Source organism: Balaenoptera borealis, assembly GCF_965194805.1.
Source record: "Balaenoptera borealis genome assembly, chromosome: 11".
NCBI classification, from domain to species: Eukaryota; Metazoa; Chordata; class Mammalia; order Artiodactyla; family Balaenopteridae; genus Balaenoptera; species Balaenoptera borealis.
The window spans coordinates 41,681,422-41,696,734 of NC_138868.1; the positions used below are offsets into that span (position 1 = coordinate 41,681,422).

At 45.3% G+C, this 15,313-nt stretch overlaps 1 protein-coding gene and 1 long non-coding RNA gene across 6 annotated transcripts in view; both read right to left on the reverse strand.

The window, feature by feature from the left end:
- LOC309605651 overlaps positions 1-15,313 on the reverse strand; it is a 923,254-nt gene that overhangs the window by 538,784 nt on the left and 369,157 nt on the right. The window lies entirely within an intron of this gene.
- The window catches only part of INSC (INSC spindle orientation adaptor protein), a 128,339-nt gene that overhangs the window by 60,885 nt on the left and 52,141 nt on the right, over positions 1-15,313 (reverse strand). For all 5 annotated transcript variants that reach the window (XM_082341550.1, XM_082341548.1, XM_082341549.1 and 2 more), the window contains 3 exons: positions 2,424-2,769; positions 1,399-1,451; positions 139-262 (listed from right to left, as the gene is read on the reverse strand). In XM_082341550.1, the coding sequence (XP_082197676.1) occupies positions 139-262; positions 1,399-1,451; positions 2,424-2,769 (523 nt within the window). The remainder of the gene's footprint in view (positions 1-138; positions 263-1,398; positions 1,452-2,423; positions 2,770-15,313) is intronic.

Here is a 15,313-nt window from a genome sequence, read left to right on the forward strand (position 1 = left end):
TCTGACAGCCCTGTCTCTCAGGTGTTGGAGTTCGCTTTGGTGGTCTGAGGAGGATGTCCCCCAAGAAAGCCCACTTTAGTGCTTCCCCGAGCCAGGCCCAGTCCCTCTGCCCACCTCCCCTGTCCAGCGCACACTGACCTGCACCTCCCGGGTCAGGGCCAGCTCCAGCAGCTGGCCAAAGTGCTGGCCCAGCGTGCTCAGGGTCTCACTCACACAGGCCTTCATCGACTTCAGGATGTGCTCATTCTCAACCTGGAGGCACCTGGAGAAAGAAACCCTGGGTGGGCCACTGTAAGGGGCAGGCACTCAGCCCAGAGCCATTTTAGGGGACAGATCCGGGCCTGCAACAGGCCTGGTGGTGATGCAAGTGGCCTGGGAAGATGACATCAGCTCCTGGGGAGTCAGAGATGGAATATTCCAAGGCTGGCTCGTCCCCTGGCTTCCTAGTGTTCAAAGAAGTGCTGGCCTGAAAGAGGAGCTAACAGTCCATGTTGCCAGGAAGAAAGGCCATCAGAAAGCAGCCAAATCCATACCTCTGGGCTTCTCCCTGGGAGAATCTGCCATCATTGAGGCCAGGGTCTAGGGATGGTGGATGGGAGTCGTAGAGGAGGGCTGCTGGTGTGCCAGGTACGCCGTGCTCACTCTAAAGGTATATGGCAATGCCTGTGACCCTTTAAGAAATAGCTGCCTAAAGCGTGCAGATGGGAGCCTTGAGGATTTTCTCCTCACACAGGAAGATCAAGATCAAATCCACCCCTATGACCTGAGAATGTTTCACAATGGCAGGCCAAAGACCCCATGGCAGTCCTAGGAGTGTCAAGTTCCAGGTTTTTCTTCTAGGGCCTGGGGGCTGGAAGGGGTGAGGGAGAGTGTCAACACACACCCAGGTGTGCATACAGACAAGGCTGAGTGTGTGTACGTTTCTGAGTGTAGACGTATGTGTGTTTATGTATGTGAGATACGGAGAAGAGGGTGTGAGTGTATTTCTGCGATTTCGTGAGTGTATGTTTATATATCTGTGCATGTCTGTGAAATCCTTGTCAATGTGTATGTGAGTATAAAGGTGTGTCTGCTTTCACCTTGCCTTGACTTTGGAGATCAAGGGGCTTCCCAAAGCTGTGGGAAACTTTTTCCTTGTTACCAACCCTCAAGAATCCTCTTTCTTCCTATGCCCAGGCCTCTCCTCTGCCTTTTACATTCTCCCAGGCCTGAAAGTGGAGCAGAAAATCCCAAGGGAGTCTTTTAAGGTTGCTGATGACAGTCAGCAAAAGGAAACTCCCAGACCACCACCAGGCCTCCCCACTCCCACTGTCCCTGTGGGAGAAGATGCCAGCCCCTTCCCCTGCCTGAGGACGGGCTGGCAGACCCTGTCTAGATTCACCCAGAGGCCAGATTTACCTCTCTGTGACCGCTGACAGCTCTGAGCACTTCTCCATTAGCAGCTTTTCAATCTGCAGAAAAATAGATCAATTTTATTCAATTCAGTAAGCATTGGTCGAGGACCAACTGCTGAGCTGGGCCCTCTGGGGCATAAAGATGAAGAATCAAATCAGCCAATTTGGAAAACAAGCACATAAACTATAACACAGTGTGATATGGATGGCAAAAGAGATCATCCTCAGTTGCTTTGGGGGCTCAAAAAAAGAAAACTGAGCAATTAGTTATGCTGGGGGATCTGGGAAGCTTCGGAGAGGAAGGGGCATTTGAGCTGGGTTTTAAAGAATGAATAGAAGTTTCCTGTCTGCAAAGTGGAGCAAGGAAAAGGGTAGAGCACTAAGGTGCAAAGGGATGCCAGAAGAAAGAGAAATAAAGGGGGATTTTCAGTGGTTTGCTTTGGACTTGAAGGAGATTCAAAACCATGGGCTTTGGAATTACAAAGCCTTAGGCTGAATGCGGCTTATACCATTCACTGCATAACTTTGGGCAAGTTACTTGGGCTTTCTGAGTTTCTGTTTCCTCATCTATAAAGTGAGGACAACAACACTAGCTAATATTTTTAATTAATTTAATTTAATTAGGACTCAGTCCTCACAACAGATCTACGAAATAAATGCTATTATTATACTCATTAGGTTGATGGAACTGGGGCACAGAGAAGTTAAGTAACTTGCCAAGGTCACACAGCAGACAGAGCTGACACTTGAGCAGGCAGGGGTGTATTTAACCATCGCACGGTGTCTCTCAGTGGTTATGTTGGCCTCAGAGGTTGTTCAAGGTAAATGAGATGTAGGTAAAAACATCTAGCACAATTCCTAGAACAGAGCAGATACTCAGTAAAGGTCCTTACTGTCTTCCCTGCTTCATTGGAAGTGGAGAGAGGTCCCAGAGGCAGGAAGAGTTAGGACTCTACACAATTCAGACCCACTCTTCTAAAAGGCAACCCCATTCTGAGTGCCCACCCACGCCCATGCCAGGCAACCCACCTGGCCCATCTCCTGCGAGGAGCTCCTGCTGGCAGCGCTGTACTCGCTGACCATGGAGCGGGCGTGGCAGGTCAGTCGCACGCTCATGCTATGGACGCGCGCCCAGCGGTCCTGGGCCAGCTTCTGCCCGATCCTACGCAGCTCAGTGCTGATGACCCAGCCCCGCTTGAGCAGCAGCTGCAGGGGGTCTCCGGGGCCAGAACCGCCTGCCAGGATGAGGTCGCCCTGTGCATCCTCCTCCAGGCTGATGGGCTTCGCCTGCAGGACACACATGCACTCACACTCCGTCATGAGCTTCAGGTCCTCCATCCAGCGCTGGACCGAGTCCACCTGCATCAGGTGCAGCCTGCAGTCAGGGAACAGTGCCATGAAGGCTAGTAACACTCCACAATTTCCAAAGGTTTCAATTCCAAGCCATCTGGTGTTTACTAAACACCTACTATATGTTCATCACTGTTTCTTGCGTTCACTTACCTTAATCCTCTTATTTCTCATTATGTCCATCTTACAGATAGTAAGATGTTTTGAGGGCAGATGACCAGACAAATCAGGCAATGAAGTCTGACAGAGTAGCAGATTATCTTTACAATAAGAGGAAAATAGAAATAGCCTAAATATTAAATATTAGCTATGTCAAGTAAGCTATGGTACAGCTACATGGTTATATAATGTGCACTTATTTAAAATAATGCTTTCCAAAAGTTTATAGCAAAGAAAAATGTGTGCACTAATAAAATAAACACACAGTATGCAAAGCAGTATGCAGAAATGTAAACACAATTATTATAACTATGTTTAAAAGCTATATCTAGAAAAAATATTTAAAAGAAATATTAAAATGCTAGTGGTTCTTTATGGGTGGTGAAACAAAAAGATTTTTCATTTGTTTTCAACTTTTCTCTAATTTCCAAATTTACTTTCATAAGCATATATACTAATTTTGTAATGGAACAAAATTAACTCTATTTAGTACAACAGCATGAGAATATTGATTAGATCTTAAGATCTTTGTCAAATAAAATTCACTCCAAAATTCACTTAGTCAAATAACAGTAATATCAGATCATTAACAAAGCTTTGAACATTGCTTGAATGAATTATATTTAATATCACATAAGTGCCAGACACTGTGGGAAAAGTGGAGATCCACATGCCACGCCTCCCCTCTCATGGAGCTTTTGATCTGCCTAAAGAATCAAGACATAGTAATGAGAAGTTAAAAAACAATAGATTTCAACATCATTTGAAGGTTATGACAGAAGAAGACACACACACTTAACCTTTAAGGCTGGGCTCAAGTCCCTTTGCCTTGGCTTGTAACAGTGTTCTAACCAGTCTTTCTGTTGCTAATCTTACCTGCCTCCAGCCATTCTCCATCTGCCACTAGTCATTCACTCATTCCACAAAAAAGTATTCAGTGCCTACTACGTACCAAGTACTGTTCTAAGCTGGGATATAAGAGGAAGCAAGTAGATAAAAATCATTTCCCTTGTAAAGGATACATTCAAGTGAGAGGACAGTCAACTTCCAAAGTAATTTCCAAAATAAATAAGCAATGCATACGATACGTTGGAGGTGGTCAGTGCTATGAAGGAAAAGAACAGGAAAAAAGGATAGAGAGTTGTGGGGGTGAAAGGGGGAGTAGGCATTGCAATGTAAAATAAGTGGATCAGAGAAGGCTCACTGAGGAAGGGACCTTTGAGCCAAGACGTGAAGGACATGAGGGAGTGAGCCATGTAGATATCTAGGGGAAAATTGTTTCAGAGAGAGAGAACAGCAAGTGCAAATGCCCTGAGGCACAAGTGTCCTTGAGATGTGTGAGAAAGACAAGAGTTAACCTGGCAGAGAGTGGGATGGAGGACTTGAGGTGAAAGCAGTGGAGGGTGGAGGTGAGCAGACCCTATGGAGCTGTGTGGGACAAGGTGAGGATTTGGCTTTTATTCTGAGTCAATACAGCACCCAGAAGGCATTGATGAGGCCAGGTAAGTAGGGCCAAGGTATCAAGCAAGACTGAAATGATAGCGGAATGCTCCAATTATCATGGTTAAAATCACGCCTTCATATTTACTGTTATTTAAAGAGGAGTAGGACTTTCTGAACAATGCAGCTGTTTGTCTATAAGGCTTTTAAATGTAATTTTTAACCACAAAGCTTTTTATGCAGATTGTGCATGTGGTTTCTTATATCTTTTTAAATTGTTAAAAATAAAAGCTTACCAATAACCTTTCTTTCTCCCTCTCCCTTCATGAAAAATAGCTATTATATTTTGTAAAGAATTTGAATAGATGATAGATGGATAGATAGATAGATGAAAAATCACTTTGTGGATATACCACAATTTATTAAACCATTTTCCCACTGCTGGGAACTCACTTTGTTTCCACTTCTTGGCCACTATAAACACACTTACACATATGCCCTTACATAACCAGTATCTTCATTCTATGCCATAGACCCCCAGGAGTAGGAGTGAAATTCTATAGATGTTGCCATATTGGCTACCCAAGGCAGCAATGCAGCCCATTCCCCCAACAATGCAGGAGAACTTTCTATACATATATCTTGTTACTCCCCTGCGTGAGTCCTCAGTGTTCCCCCACTGACCACTCCCCCATAAGTTAAAATTCCTGAGGCTCAGATGGGGAGTTTCCAAGATCTGGCCCCAGCCTCCCTTCCCACACATCTCCCTTTTCCATCTTCCCTCATATCTTAGCACCCTCACCATAAACACACTACACTCCAGGCACACTCAACCTTCCTGTTTCCCAAGCGTGGCTCTCTTTTACAGTCTCCCCCATGGCCTTGCACAGAGAATTCCTCTCTCAGATCGGAATCCCCTTTCCTTCCTCTCTACCTGGCAAGCTCCTATTAGCCCTGCAATACCCAGCTCTCGTGTTACTTTCTCTGAAGAGCCTCAGTCAGAGCTTATCAGCTGCCCCCCAGGACCCCCACCTCTCTGTGCATCCTCCATTGGAGCACTAATAACGTTCTATTGCAATTTGTATGTTTGTCTGAACTCTCCAAGTCCTGTGAGGGACATCCCTCGTGTCTGGTTTATTACCAGTGCCTGACATATACCAGCTACACATCTGAACGAGTGGCAGGCATTTACTGCCATGCCTCTGCAGAAGACTCCACCTCCCCAGGGAGTACCCCAAGAACAATGTCAACTAAAAAGAATGCACAACCTAAAAACTGAGAATTATGTTTTATTTGGCGGACAAAACTGAGGACTTCCAGTCTGGGAGGCAGCCTCTCAGAACAACTCTGAGAGACTGCTCCAAAAAGGTAAAGGAGGAACCAGGATATATAGGATATTTTGCAACAAAGACCAAATAGTCAGAACATCACAACATTACTGTTAAATAAAGAAAACCAGACATCTCAAGTTAATGAATTTAACACTTTACTGTGTATGGGAAGATGCAAGAGTCTGGGCTCACTGAAATCATTCCTTTGATATGTACCTTAGCTATCTAGGGCCCGTATCCTGTGCTTTCCCATCCTGCGTCCCCTCAGGGTGGCTGCAGAGGCTGAGGGCTTGACTGCGGGCAGCCCATTTGTCTCCATCCTGAGTTCCCTCGGGGCTCACCTTTGCGGGCAGCTGTAGTGGCTTGATGGCTGCAACATCCTTCGTTTACTGATATGGCGGGCAACATTTTTCATTCACGACAACATGATTGGGAAGGTGATATAGAGGATGGAAAAGTCTATGACCCTCATGTTCTAGAGATACAGAACTGGGAGGCAAAGTGACCTAGGGGCTTTTAGGGGGCAACAAATGAACTAGCTACTCACTCACTGACTCATTCTCTCCATAAACACTATGCAGTGGACATCTGTTGTTTTTTTCTTCCCAGCAACCTCCCTCCTTCTGCCATCAGTAGCAAAGACGAGTTATATTAGCTGCCTCTTGGGGCAACCTAGGCTTCAGTGTTTCTCTCCTCTTTGGGGAAGGCCCCTCCTCCCAAACACAGAGTGGTCCCCCAGGAGAAATATCTGCACTGTGTGAAGACACCCGTGGCCGTAGCTGGTGGTTAATCCATGGGTGGGCTCCTGAACTAAGCTGCATGAATCCAATTCCCTCTCCCCAAACTGTGAAACTTAGAACCAAGAGTTACACAGACTGGAATTGTTGGACGCGGGTCACGTTCGTGATGGCAAATTCAGTTGTTCCACCAGGAACTCCAGCATCATTTGGGGACTGGGAAATAAGGCCAAGAGTTAACTTCTATTGCTTGCAACCAAAGGAAACTTTTCTAAAGCACAAGTTCACAAATAACTAAGCAGAGTTGAGTCGGTGCCATCCCTTAGAGAAAAGGTTTTCTGGGAATTCAAAGAAGGGAGCTACTCCTTTCAGTTGGAGATCAGGGGACGGTTCACGTAGAAAGTGGCATTAGAGTTGGGTAGGGTTCGGACACACGAAGACAGCGGGAGAATCTTCCAGAGTGCAGCAGACAACAGGACAATGAGTAGGTTAGTTGGGCTAGAGTTATATATTCTGGAAAAGAGGGAGCTGTGAAGGGCAAATCTGGAGAAGGGGGAAAGCCCTGATCTTGAAAAACTTTGAAGCCAGAGTAGGGGTTGGGCATTTACGCTGAAAGCCACAAGAAGCTATCCAAGAGCGGCAGGCAGGGCAACAGGGGTAGAGACCAGTGGAGTTGAAAGACTCCTACCTAAATCACAGCAGCTGGAGCCAGCACCCAGCACAAGGGGAACCCATGGTGCTGGGGTGGGCTCTTAGCATGTCTCCCTGTGGAAGAGCTCTGGGGTCCTCACGGGGGAGTTACTCACACCCCCTTACTTCTGGCCTGGGTGGGAAAGGGCCGTGGAAGAACCAGGTAGAGAGAAAAAGGGAGTCAGAGCCACCACACGCCTCTGGTGTAAGCCCATCCCAGGAGGCCTGATTAGATCCCAAACCCATATTTTCATCACCTGCCTTCACCCCCAACTCACACGCAGGCATTACTCAGTTCTTGCTGTTTAAGATCTTTAAAAATTAAAAAGAAAGTGAGATTTTAGAAACTGTGTTGATTAAAATCCTAGCTGATTTATCACTCTGCTGGTAAGAGAAATGGAATGACAAAACTTGATTTCCCCAGTGTTTGTGCATTTGTGCCCATGCGTGTCCGTGTTTGCGGATATGAACTCATTCGGGTGTCTGTCTATATTGTCTGTGCGCCGGTGTCTGGGTGTCTGGGTGAGAGTTTGTGTATCTCTACCTGCGTAAATACTCAGATGAGTTTGTGTGTTTACTGGTCTTGTGCCAGAGAAACTCGATGATTAAAAACGGATGGGGTGGGGTGGGGCTTGAGCGTGGGCTGCGCTTAATCACTCAATTCCAAAGAAAAGAGTATACTAAGTGGAGAAAAAAAAGTAGCTTTGCAGTGGAGAAACCTGGCAAATACCACCTTAACCAAGAGATCAAAGTGAATCTCACTGCTGATAAGCCATGTTGATAGCATGTACCCCTGATACAACGTGATGAAGACACTTCACTGCTGCAGCGTTTTCCCTGAAACCCATAACTCAGTCTCATCATAGGAAAAACACTGGGGACCCAAACCAAGGGATGTTGTACAAAAGACCTGACCAGTACTCATCAAAACGGTCAGGGTCATCAAAAACAAGGGGAGACCGAGAAACTGTCACAGACCAGAGGAGACTAAGGAGACGTGACGACGACGACATGTAACAGGATGTCCTGGATGGAATCCTGAAACAAAAGAGGACGCTCGTGGAAAAACTAGTGAAATCCGAATAAAGTCTGGAAATTAGTCAATAGTAAAGCACCAACGCTGCTTCCTTAGTTGTGGCAAATGTACCAAGCCGCTATTAGACATTAATCAGAGGAACTGGGTATGGGGTATATAGAAACACTGTGCACTATCTTTGCAACTTTCTGTAAATCCAAAACTACTTACAAAATTTTTTTTAAGTTTCTTTTAAAAAGATGAGGTTCGGCAGGGAGGTGGAGTCCAGAAGACAAACCTGAAGTTTTTCTACCCCAACTCGCCAGAAAGAATCTCACATCACTTGTTTCTTCCCCAACCAGAAGCATGGGCTGAGACGGTCTGTCTCTCTGACTTTGTGTCGTGAGCCCCTCAGAAAGAAGCCTTAGAGCAGCAGTCCCCAACCTTTTGGGCACCAGGGACCGGTTTTGTGGAAGACAATTGTTCTAGGGACCAGTGGTGGGGGTCGGTGTGTGGGGTCTGGTTCAGGCGGTAACGCGAGCGATGGAGAGTGGCAGATGAAGTTTCGCTCGCTCGCTGCTCACCTCCTGCTCTGCGGCCTGGTTCCTAACAGGCCGTGGACCAGTACCGGTCCACAGCCCGGGGCTTGGGGACCTCTGCCTTAGAGCATCAAAGCTCCAGTGGACGGGAAGGAGAAACCTGGCTAAGGAGCCTGACGCGGAAGAACAGAGGGTCCCCAGTTGGGCTAGGGGATGGAAGTTGTCCTCTCGGGGGAAGAAACAGTGCAAGCCTAGCTGGCTTTGCCTTCAGTCGACCCCATCAGCTGCCCTAGAGCCCAGCAAGGGCTGGATCCCAGGCCAGCCTCTTGGACCTGCGCCTTCTATGCTTAGCTACCTCAGGGAGGCCTCCCTCTGGCGGTCAGGCCCTCAGACTGGCTCAGGAAGATCCCGCTCCCTCCTTAATTGCCTGAACAGGCCTTGAACCAGAGCTTCCTCAGGACAGAACCGCTTATCCGGTAAAGGCCTTGAGCATAAGAGGAGCTTCCGCAGGCCCAGGCCAACAAGGTTTGCACATCTGCATGTAGGGGTAGAAAGAGCTGGCTCTGCTGCTCATAATCTGTGTAATTGAAGGCAGGCTGCCACTGCTGCTGCCTTTTTTTTTCCTCCTTTTTCTGATATTTTTATTGAAATAACATATGTATATAAAAGTGAACAAATCATAATATCAAGCTGCAGTTCGATGAATTTTCATAAGGTCAACACACCCTTGTATCCAGGAACCAGATAAAGAAATAGAATATTAGCAGCATCCCAGAAGTCTCCCTTGCACCCCCTTCTGGACACTCCCCAGCCAGAATAACCAGTATCCTGACTCTCACAACATACATTAGTCTTTTGAGTAGGTTTCTTAACCTCTCTGAGCTTCAATTTCTTCACCTGTAAAACAGAGATAATGATAGAACCTTCCACAATGAGTTGATGGAAGCATTAAATTAAATGGTGAACGTAAAGGGTCTAGGACAGTGCATAGCACAAAGGAGATGCTCAAAAATGTTCATTCTCTTTGCTGCCTTTCCCCATATGCAACACTTTAGCACCTCTAATAATTATAATAGAGGCTAGAATTTAGTGAGCACATTCCATGTGCTGAGCACTGTGCTAAATGCTTTACATGAATTATTTGATCTACTCAGGACAACTGTCTGAGTTGGGTCTTATTATCATCCCCATTTTACAGATGAGGAAACTGAGATGCAGAGAAGTAAAATCACCCAGGTAAAAAGCAGTAGCACTGAGATTGAAACCCTAGTCTCTCTGGTTCCAGAGTCTACTCTTAACTGCTATGCTTTACTGCTTCCCATTCTGCCTGCCCCTCAAAAAAGAAGAAGAAGAGCAGAGAGCAAGATAAGATGCCTTAACACAGGGAGTTATGCAGGGCCATTTTCCCAAGAAAGAACTTCAGGGGCTGCTTATCAGCAACAGGAAGATGAAGGAAAGCTATGAGCCACTGGCTCTGCCTAAAGCTCTGGGTCGCGGCAGGACCAGGATCACGGGCCCCAGAGATGTAATTGCTGCTTTCAGGCCAAACCCACTCCCGGCCGTGCAGTTCCAGGAGCTGCCTTCCAGGGTGACAGCCTCAGAGATGAGGACAGACAAGGGGCGCCTGTGGGGAAAGCAGAATCTGGTTTTCTTTAAGAATGAGCTTAAAATAACTTCTATTTCTAGAGATTGTTTAAACAGTTACCTCCTCTTTCTCCCCCAGCAGCAACCAAACATACAGAGAAGAATAAACGAGCAGAGTAGTAAGCCCATGGACCCCTGCCTCCTCCTGACCCCACTCAGTGGCTCATCCCACTTAGGTCCAAGGCCAGCTCTGACCAGGGAAGGGAGGACGTCGGAGGTTCTGGCCCACCAGCAGGTGGATGGCAAAATGGGTTGATGCTCAAGGCATGTATATACCGATGAAGCCTGAGCTTGCCCAGCTTGCTTTGCACCCAAACTGCCCTCGTTACAACTAAACCATCGGGATAATAATATAATTGTGTTTAGCTAAAAAACAAGTAATAGAGAATTGGATGAAAAGCAGCTCTGCAGTCACAGGGAAAGGGAAAATAGACAAAATCCACCAGTAATAACAACTAATATTTATTGGACCCCAGGACTGTACAATTATCATGTAGTATTTTATTCTCACAGTAACCTGATTAAGTGAACACTCTTACTGTCTCCACTTTACGGATGAGAATACAGAGGTACAGAAGGCTTACATGACTTAAGAGAGCCAGAACTCCATGTAGGCAGCCTGATTTCATAGACTATGTGCATATTGGCCATACGAAATGGTTTCTCCACCTGTCTCTCTCGTCCACCAGACTTTGAGATCTCCTCAAGGGCAGGCACTGTCTGATTTATCTCAGCATCACGAGCACTCAGCATAGGGCCTGACATAGCAGGTGTCAATATATACTTAATTGAATCAAGTAAGCCAGAGACCACCTGGGAAACGGATTGTGAGCCTTGCCATGCCAGATGAAAATATTTCCAGAACTTGCAGTGTGTCATGCAAGATGAGCATGAGTGCCCTGACCTGGCACATGGATTGGAATCCCTGAACTCACCCCTTCCTCTCTTCTGGGGCTATACTTCAGAAGATGTGGACTCTGTCTTTGACTTGGATGTCAGAAAAAGCATAGGTCAGCTCCTTGCGATAATTTTTTCCCTGTGGTTAAAATTTGAGGTTGGGTAAGTAACTAGATACCACAAAAGACATGATAATAAACTTTTTTGTTTTGAATAGAAATACTTAAAACAGGTGTCAGCAGAATCAGAGAGACCTTTGTAAAAGGCATTGTTCAAACATTCCTATATTCCACCAAGCAATGCTCTGGTTGGGTACAGCTTGGACCCTTAGCAACCATTATCCCAATTCTCAGAAATTTCAGGCAAATGGTTTTCCAGTGAGGTGTGGAGGTATATAGCTAAGCCTTGGAGAAGTGGCTGAAGGGAGGTCTGAGCTCCCATAGGAAGTGCCTGTCCCCACATGATGCCTGTAACATAAAATATTCTCAACCAGTTTGATAAGGTTTAAAACAATCCCTGGTCAATTCAATGAAACACTACAGATGCTGATCCTGTGCCAGGCTTTGTGCTGGTGACCCTTGCCCTTAGGAAGCTCACACTGTCTAAGAGATAAACAGACGTAAACAAATATAGCCCAACCTCATTCTCATCTTAACACGATGTACCATAGTGTCAAGTATTTCTAGGAGTTCCTAGAGTTCATCTCATATATATATTCCCCCCCCAAAAAAGACTGGTTCAGTCAACCACAAGGCAGCATTGGATAATTCTGTCATCTTTTCTTCCTTTAGCAGCCTTACACTAGGTATAATTCTAGTTGCCAGGTCCTGCCCGGTCCACCCAGCATGGCTGCCTTTCCTTCTGGGTAAGATCATGCTGTCTGATCTCTACTAGACATCTCTGACTGTCATAGTCACTGCTTCTTCTCTTACTGCTGCATCTTCTAGGTACCACTGTGCTGGCATCAGAGCCAGGCATGACACTGGGTCTTCTGGGCATCATGTGGCTTCTGTTGGGTACCAGTGCTCCCCTCAGAGCATAACCCTGGAGCTAGATTGCCTGGATTAAATCCTAGTCTGCCACTTGCTAACTACAACTTTGGGAAAGCCTCTTTGTATTTCAGTTTCCTCTTCCTCAATGGCAAAAGGGAATGATAATAGTACCTAACTCCTAGGCTTTTTGTGATTATTAAATGAAGTGAATATATGAATATATGAATGTATATATTCACACACATACATATGTATACAAATGTATGTAAATATTTGCTTAGAATAATGCCTGATAGACAATATTGTATGTGTTAGTTATTTCTGGAGTGATTTGAATTAAAGCAGCTGGTAACATCAGAACTTAGTTACTTAAAAGTGAGAGAAATAAGGAAGAATTCTGGAAAGATGAGAGTAGTGGCAGCATAGTTTTTCAATCACTCCAATTCCCCATATAAAAACTTACAGAGCAACTAGATAACAAGGCCAAAACCCCATGGATAATATTTACAGCAAAACTAGATGATAAAGCATTCCTACAAACCTCAAAATACAAGGGGTGGCGGGGACGGGGGGTGGGCAGGCAAACCACCTGCAGCTACAAGACTGCTCGGTATCATCTGTATGAGAGGAAGAAGAAGGAAACAATAAGGTGGCATCTGGAGAACATGGGAAAGGAGAACCCCAATGTAGCCACTGGGTATTTACTGGAAAGCACAGTGTGACAATTTGAGAATAGTAACTGAAATTAGCAGGGGTTTGCCTCTCCAATGAGGTGAGTGCAAGGCACGTACTCTGAACTCTCAAAACTGACCCAACAGGAATCTCTTCTACAACAAAGCACCACATTAAGAAGAAACTTTTGTGAGTAAAATCGAAATTGAGAAGGACAGAGATAATAGAGACAGAAGGAAGAGATGTTCAGACCAATGTGAGGGACAGAACAGAGCTAGGAAACTTAGAAAGCAGATCATTATATTTTTGAACCCTACACAACAACAAAAGAAGACAGAGCTCTATGAAGTTAGAACAGATTTCCTGAACCCTACCTCCCTCTAAAAGTTTATGCAAACTAATTTCACATACAAATGAGCAAAAAAAATTTATTGAAGTATCATCCCATGCATAGTTATTTTGGAAAGAGAATAAAGAGAAGAATAATATTGCTACGATGAGAAAATGCCAAGAGAATGTACTCAAAAACAGAAGGAAACTATAAATTACTGTTTCAATATTTCAATAACCATTACAAAATGAGCTTAAATTTTTAAGAAAAATGATATATACCGAGTATACTACCTATATGAAAACAAGCATACAAGGTGTATTCTAGTAAGATTATTGGACTTTTAAAAAGAAAAAAAGAAAATCCTTTGCACATCTAGAAATAAGTGCACGTTACTTATAAGGGACAGGAAATTATGCTATGATAACTTTCTTAGAGCAATCCTTTATACCAGAAAAAAAGTAGAGTAACACATTTAAAATATTCGATATGAAAAGAAACCAAGGAAGTTCTATTCAGCCAAATGACGTTCAGGAATAAGATGAGAAGGAGTCCTGATTTCTGTGGCAACAGTGGTGTTGGAAGACAATCACTCAAGAATAATTAAGATAAAATCGATAGGACTTGGATACCAATTCAGATGGATGATGAACAATAGGGATTAGTCAAAGATGTGACCCAAATGTTTGACTCAAGCAGATGAATGGACAGGAGAAACCAGTTCAGAAGACAGGAAGGTGGGTTCAGCTTGAGACTTGTTGAGTCTGATGGGCCCACTGTCTCTTCTTTTGAAGAAGGCCCATCCCTCTCACTGGACTGCCCTCCCATCGAACTTCATTCCCCAAACTTCCGGGCCCTCCCAGACTGCAAGCAGAGTGTGTGACCCACATACCCTCACACATTCCACCCTGAATATTCATTCAGTCAATATTTCCTTAGTGCCTACTTTGTGCCGGCAACTGTTCCAGCTGCTTGGGGTACAGAGTGAACAAAGCCAACAAACATCCCTGCCCCATGAAAGGTACATTACAGCAGGGAAAACAGACAATAGTAATAAACGTAATAGATTTAACAGTGCCTAGTATGTTAAAACCAGATAATTTCCATTCAAAAGAAGAGTTAGAGTAAGTGGGGACAAGACTGTTCATGTGAGAGGCAGGGAGGGAGAAGCCACTTCAAATAATGGGTCAGGGTAGGACTCATTGAGAAGGTAAGCTGTGAGGGAATGCTTCAGAGAAAACCAACCATGCTGATGTACGGGTACTGAGCGTTCGGGGCAGAGGGAAAAGATGGTGCAAAGGCCTTCTGTGGGAGTCAGCCCGGGTGCTGGAGAAACAGTACAGAGATAAGTGCGGCCAGAACGGAGTGGAGCAAGAGAAAGATCAGTAGGAGTGAGAAGGGACTCAGGCTAGATCCTAGAGGGCCCTGAAAGCCACTGCAGGCCCTCTGGGGTTTCACTCTGAGTAAACAGCAGGATGCCTCCCGAGACATCCGAGGGACCTTGTCATCAGCTGGGTCCACCTGGCCCCTACGCCATTCTACAACCCAACCTGGAAGGCTCTCTCACTAAGGGCTTTATAAATACTACACACAGATGAATTTAGAATGACTTAACCTCTGCTATGCAGTGAACTATAAACTGTTTATTGAACAGTTAATGTAAGCATAATTATTTATGCAACAAGCTATAAATAATTTACAGTATGGTTAGGAGATTAACTTCCCACCTCTCTTCACTAAGGCACTGGTGAACTGGTGAAACCCAGCCAGCTGAGACCAAAGGAAATGTTGCTTCTCTGATCATGTTCAAATCTTCCAGTGTTTTCATTGCCCTGCTTCTGAGCCACGCTGAGCTGCATTACAGGCCTTTTTATGCGTTGAGGCTTTTGTGAAAGGGGCAGACAGTTCTCCATCTCTGTCCCTCACCACTCGTAGCTCACATTTTAAGGGTAGAGCCTTCCCCAGCACATGGTGTTGGACAGCTCACCGCAACCATGCTCCTAACTTGTGGCGGACCCATGCATGCAATGCCAGAACCAGGAAGGAGGTAATCTCTCCTTCGATGAACCTGCACGATATTTCCTGCATCACCTATTGTGCTGGGGATGGCCTCTGTCTCTCC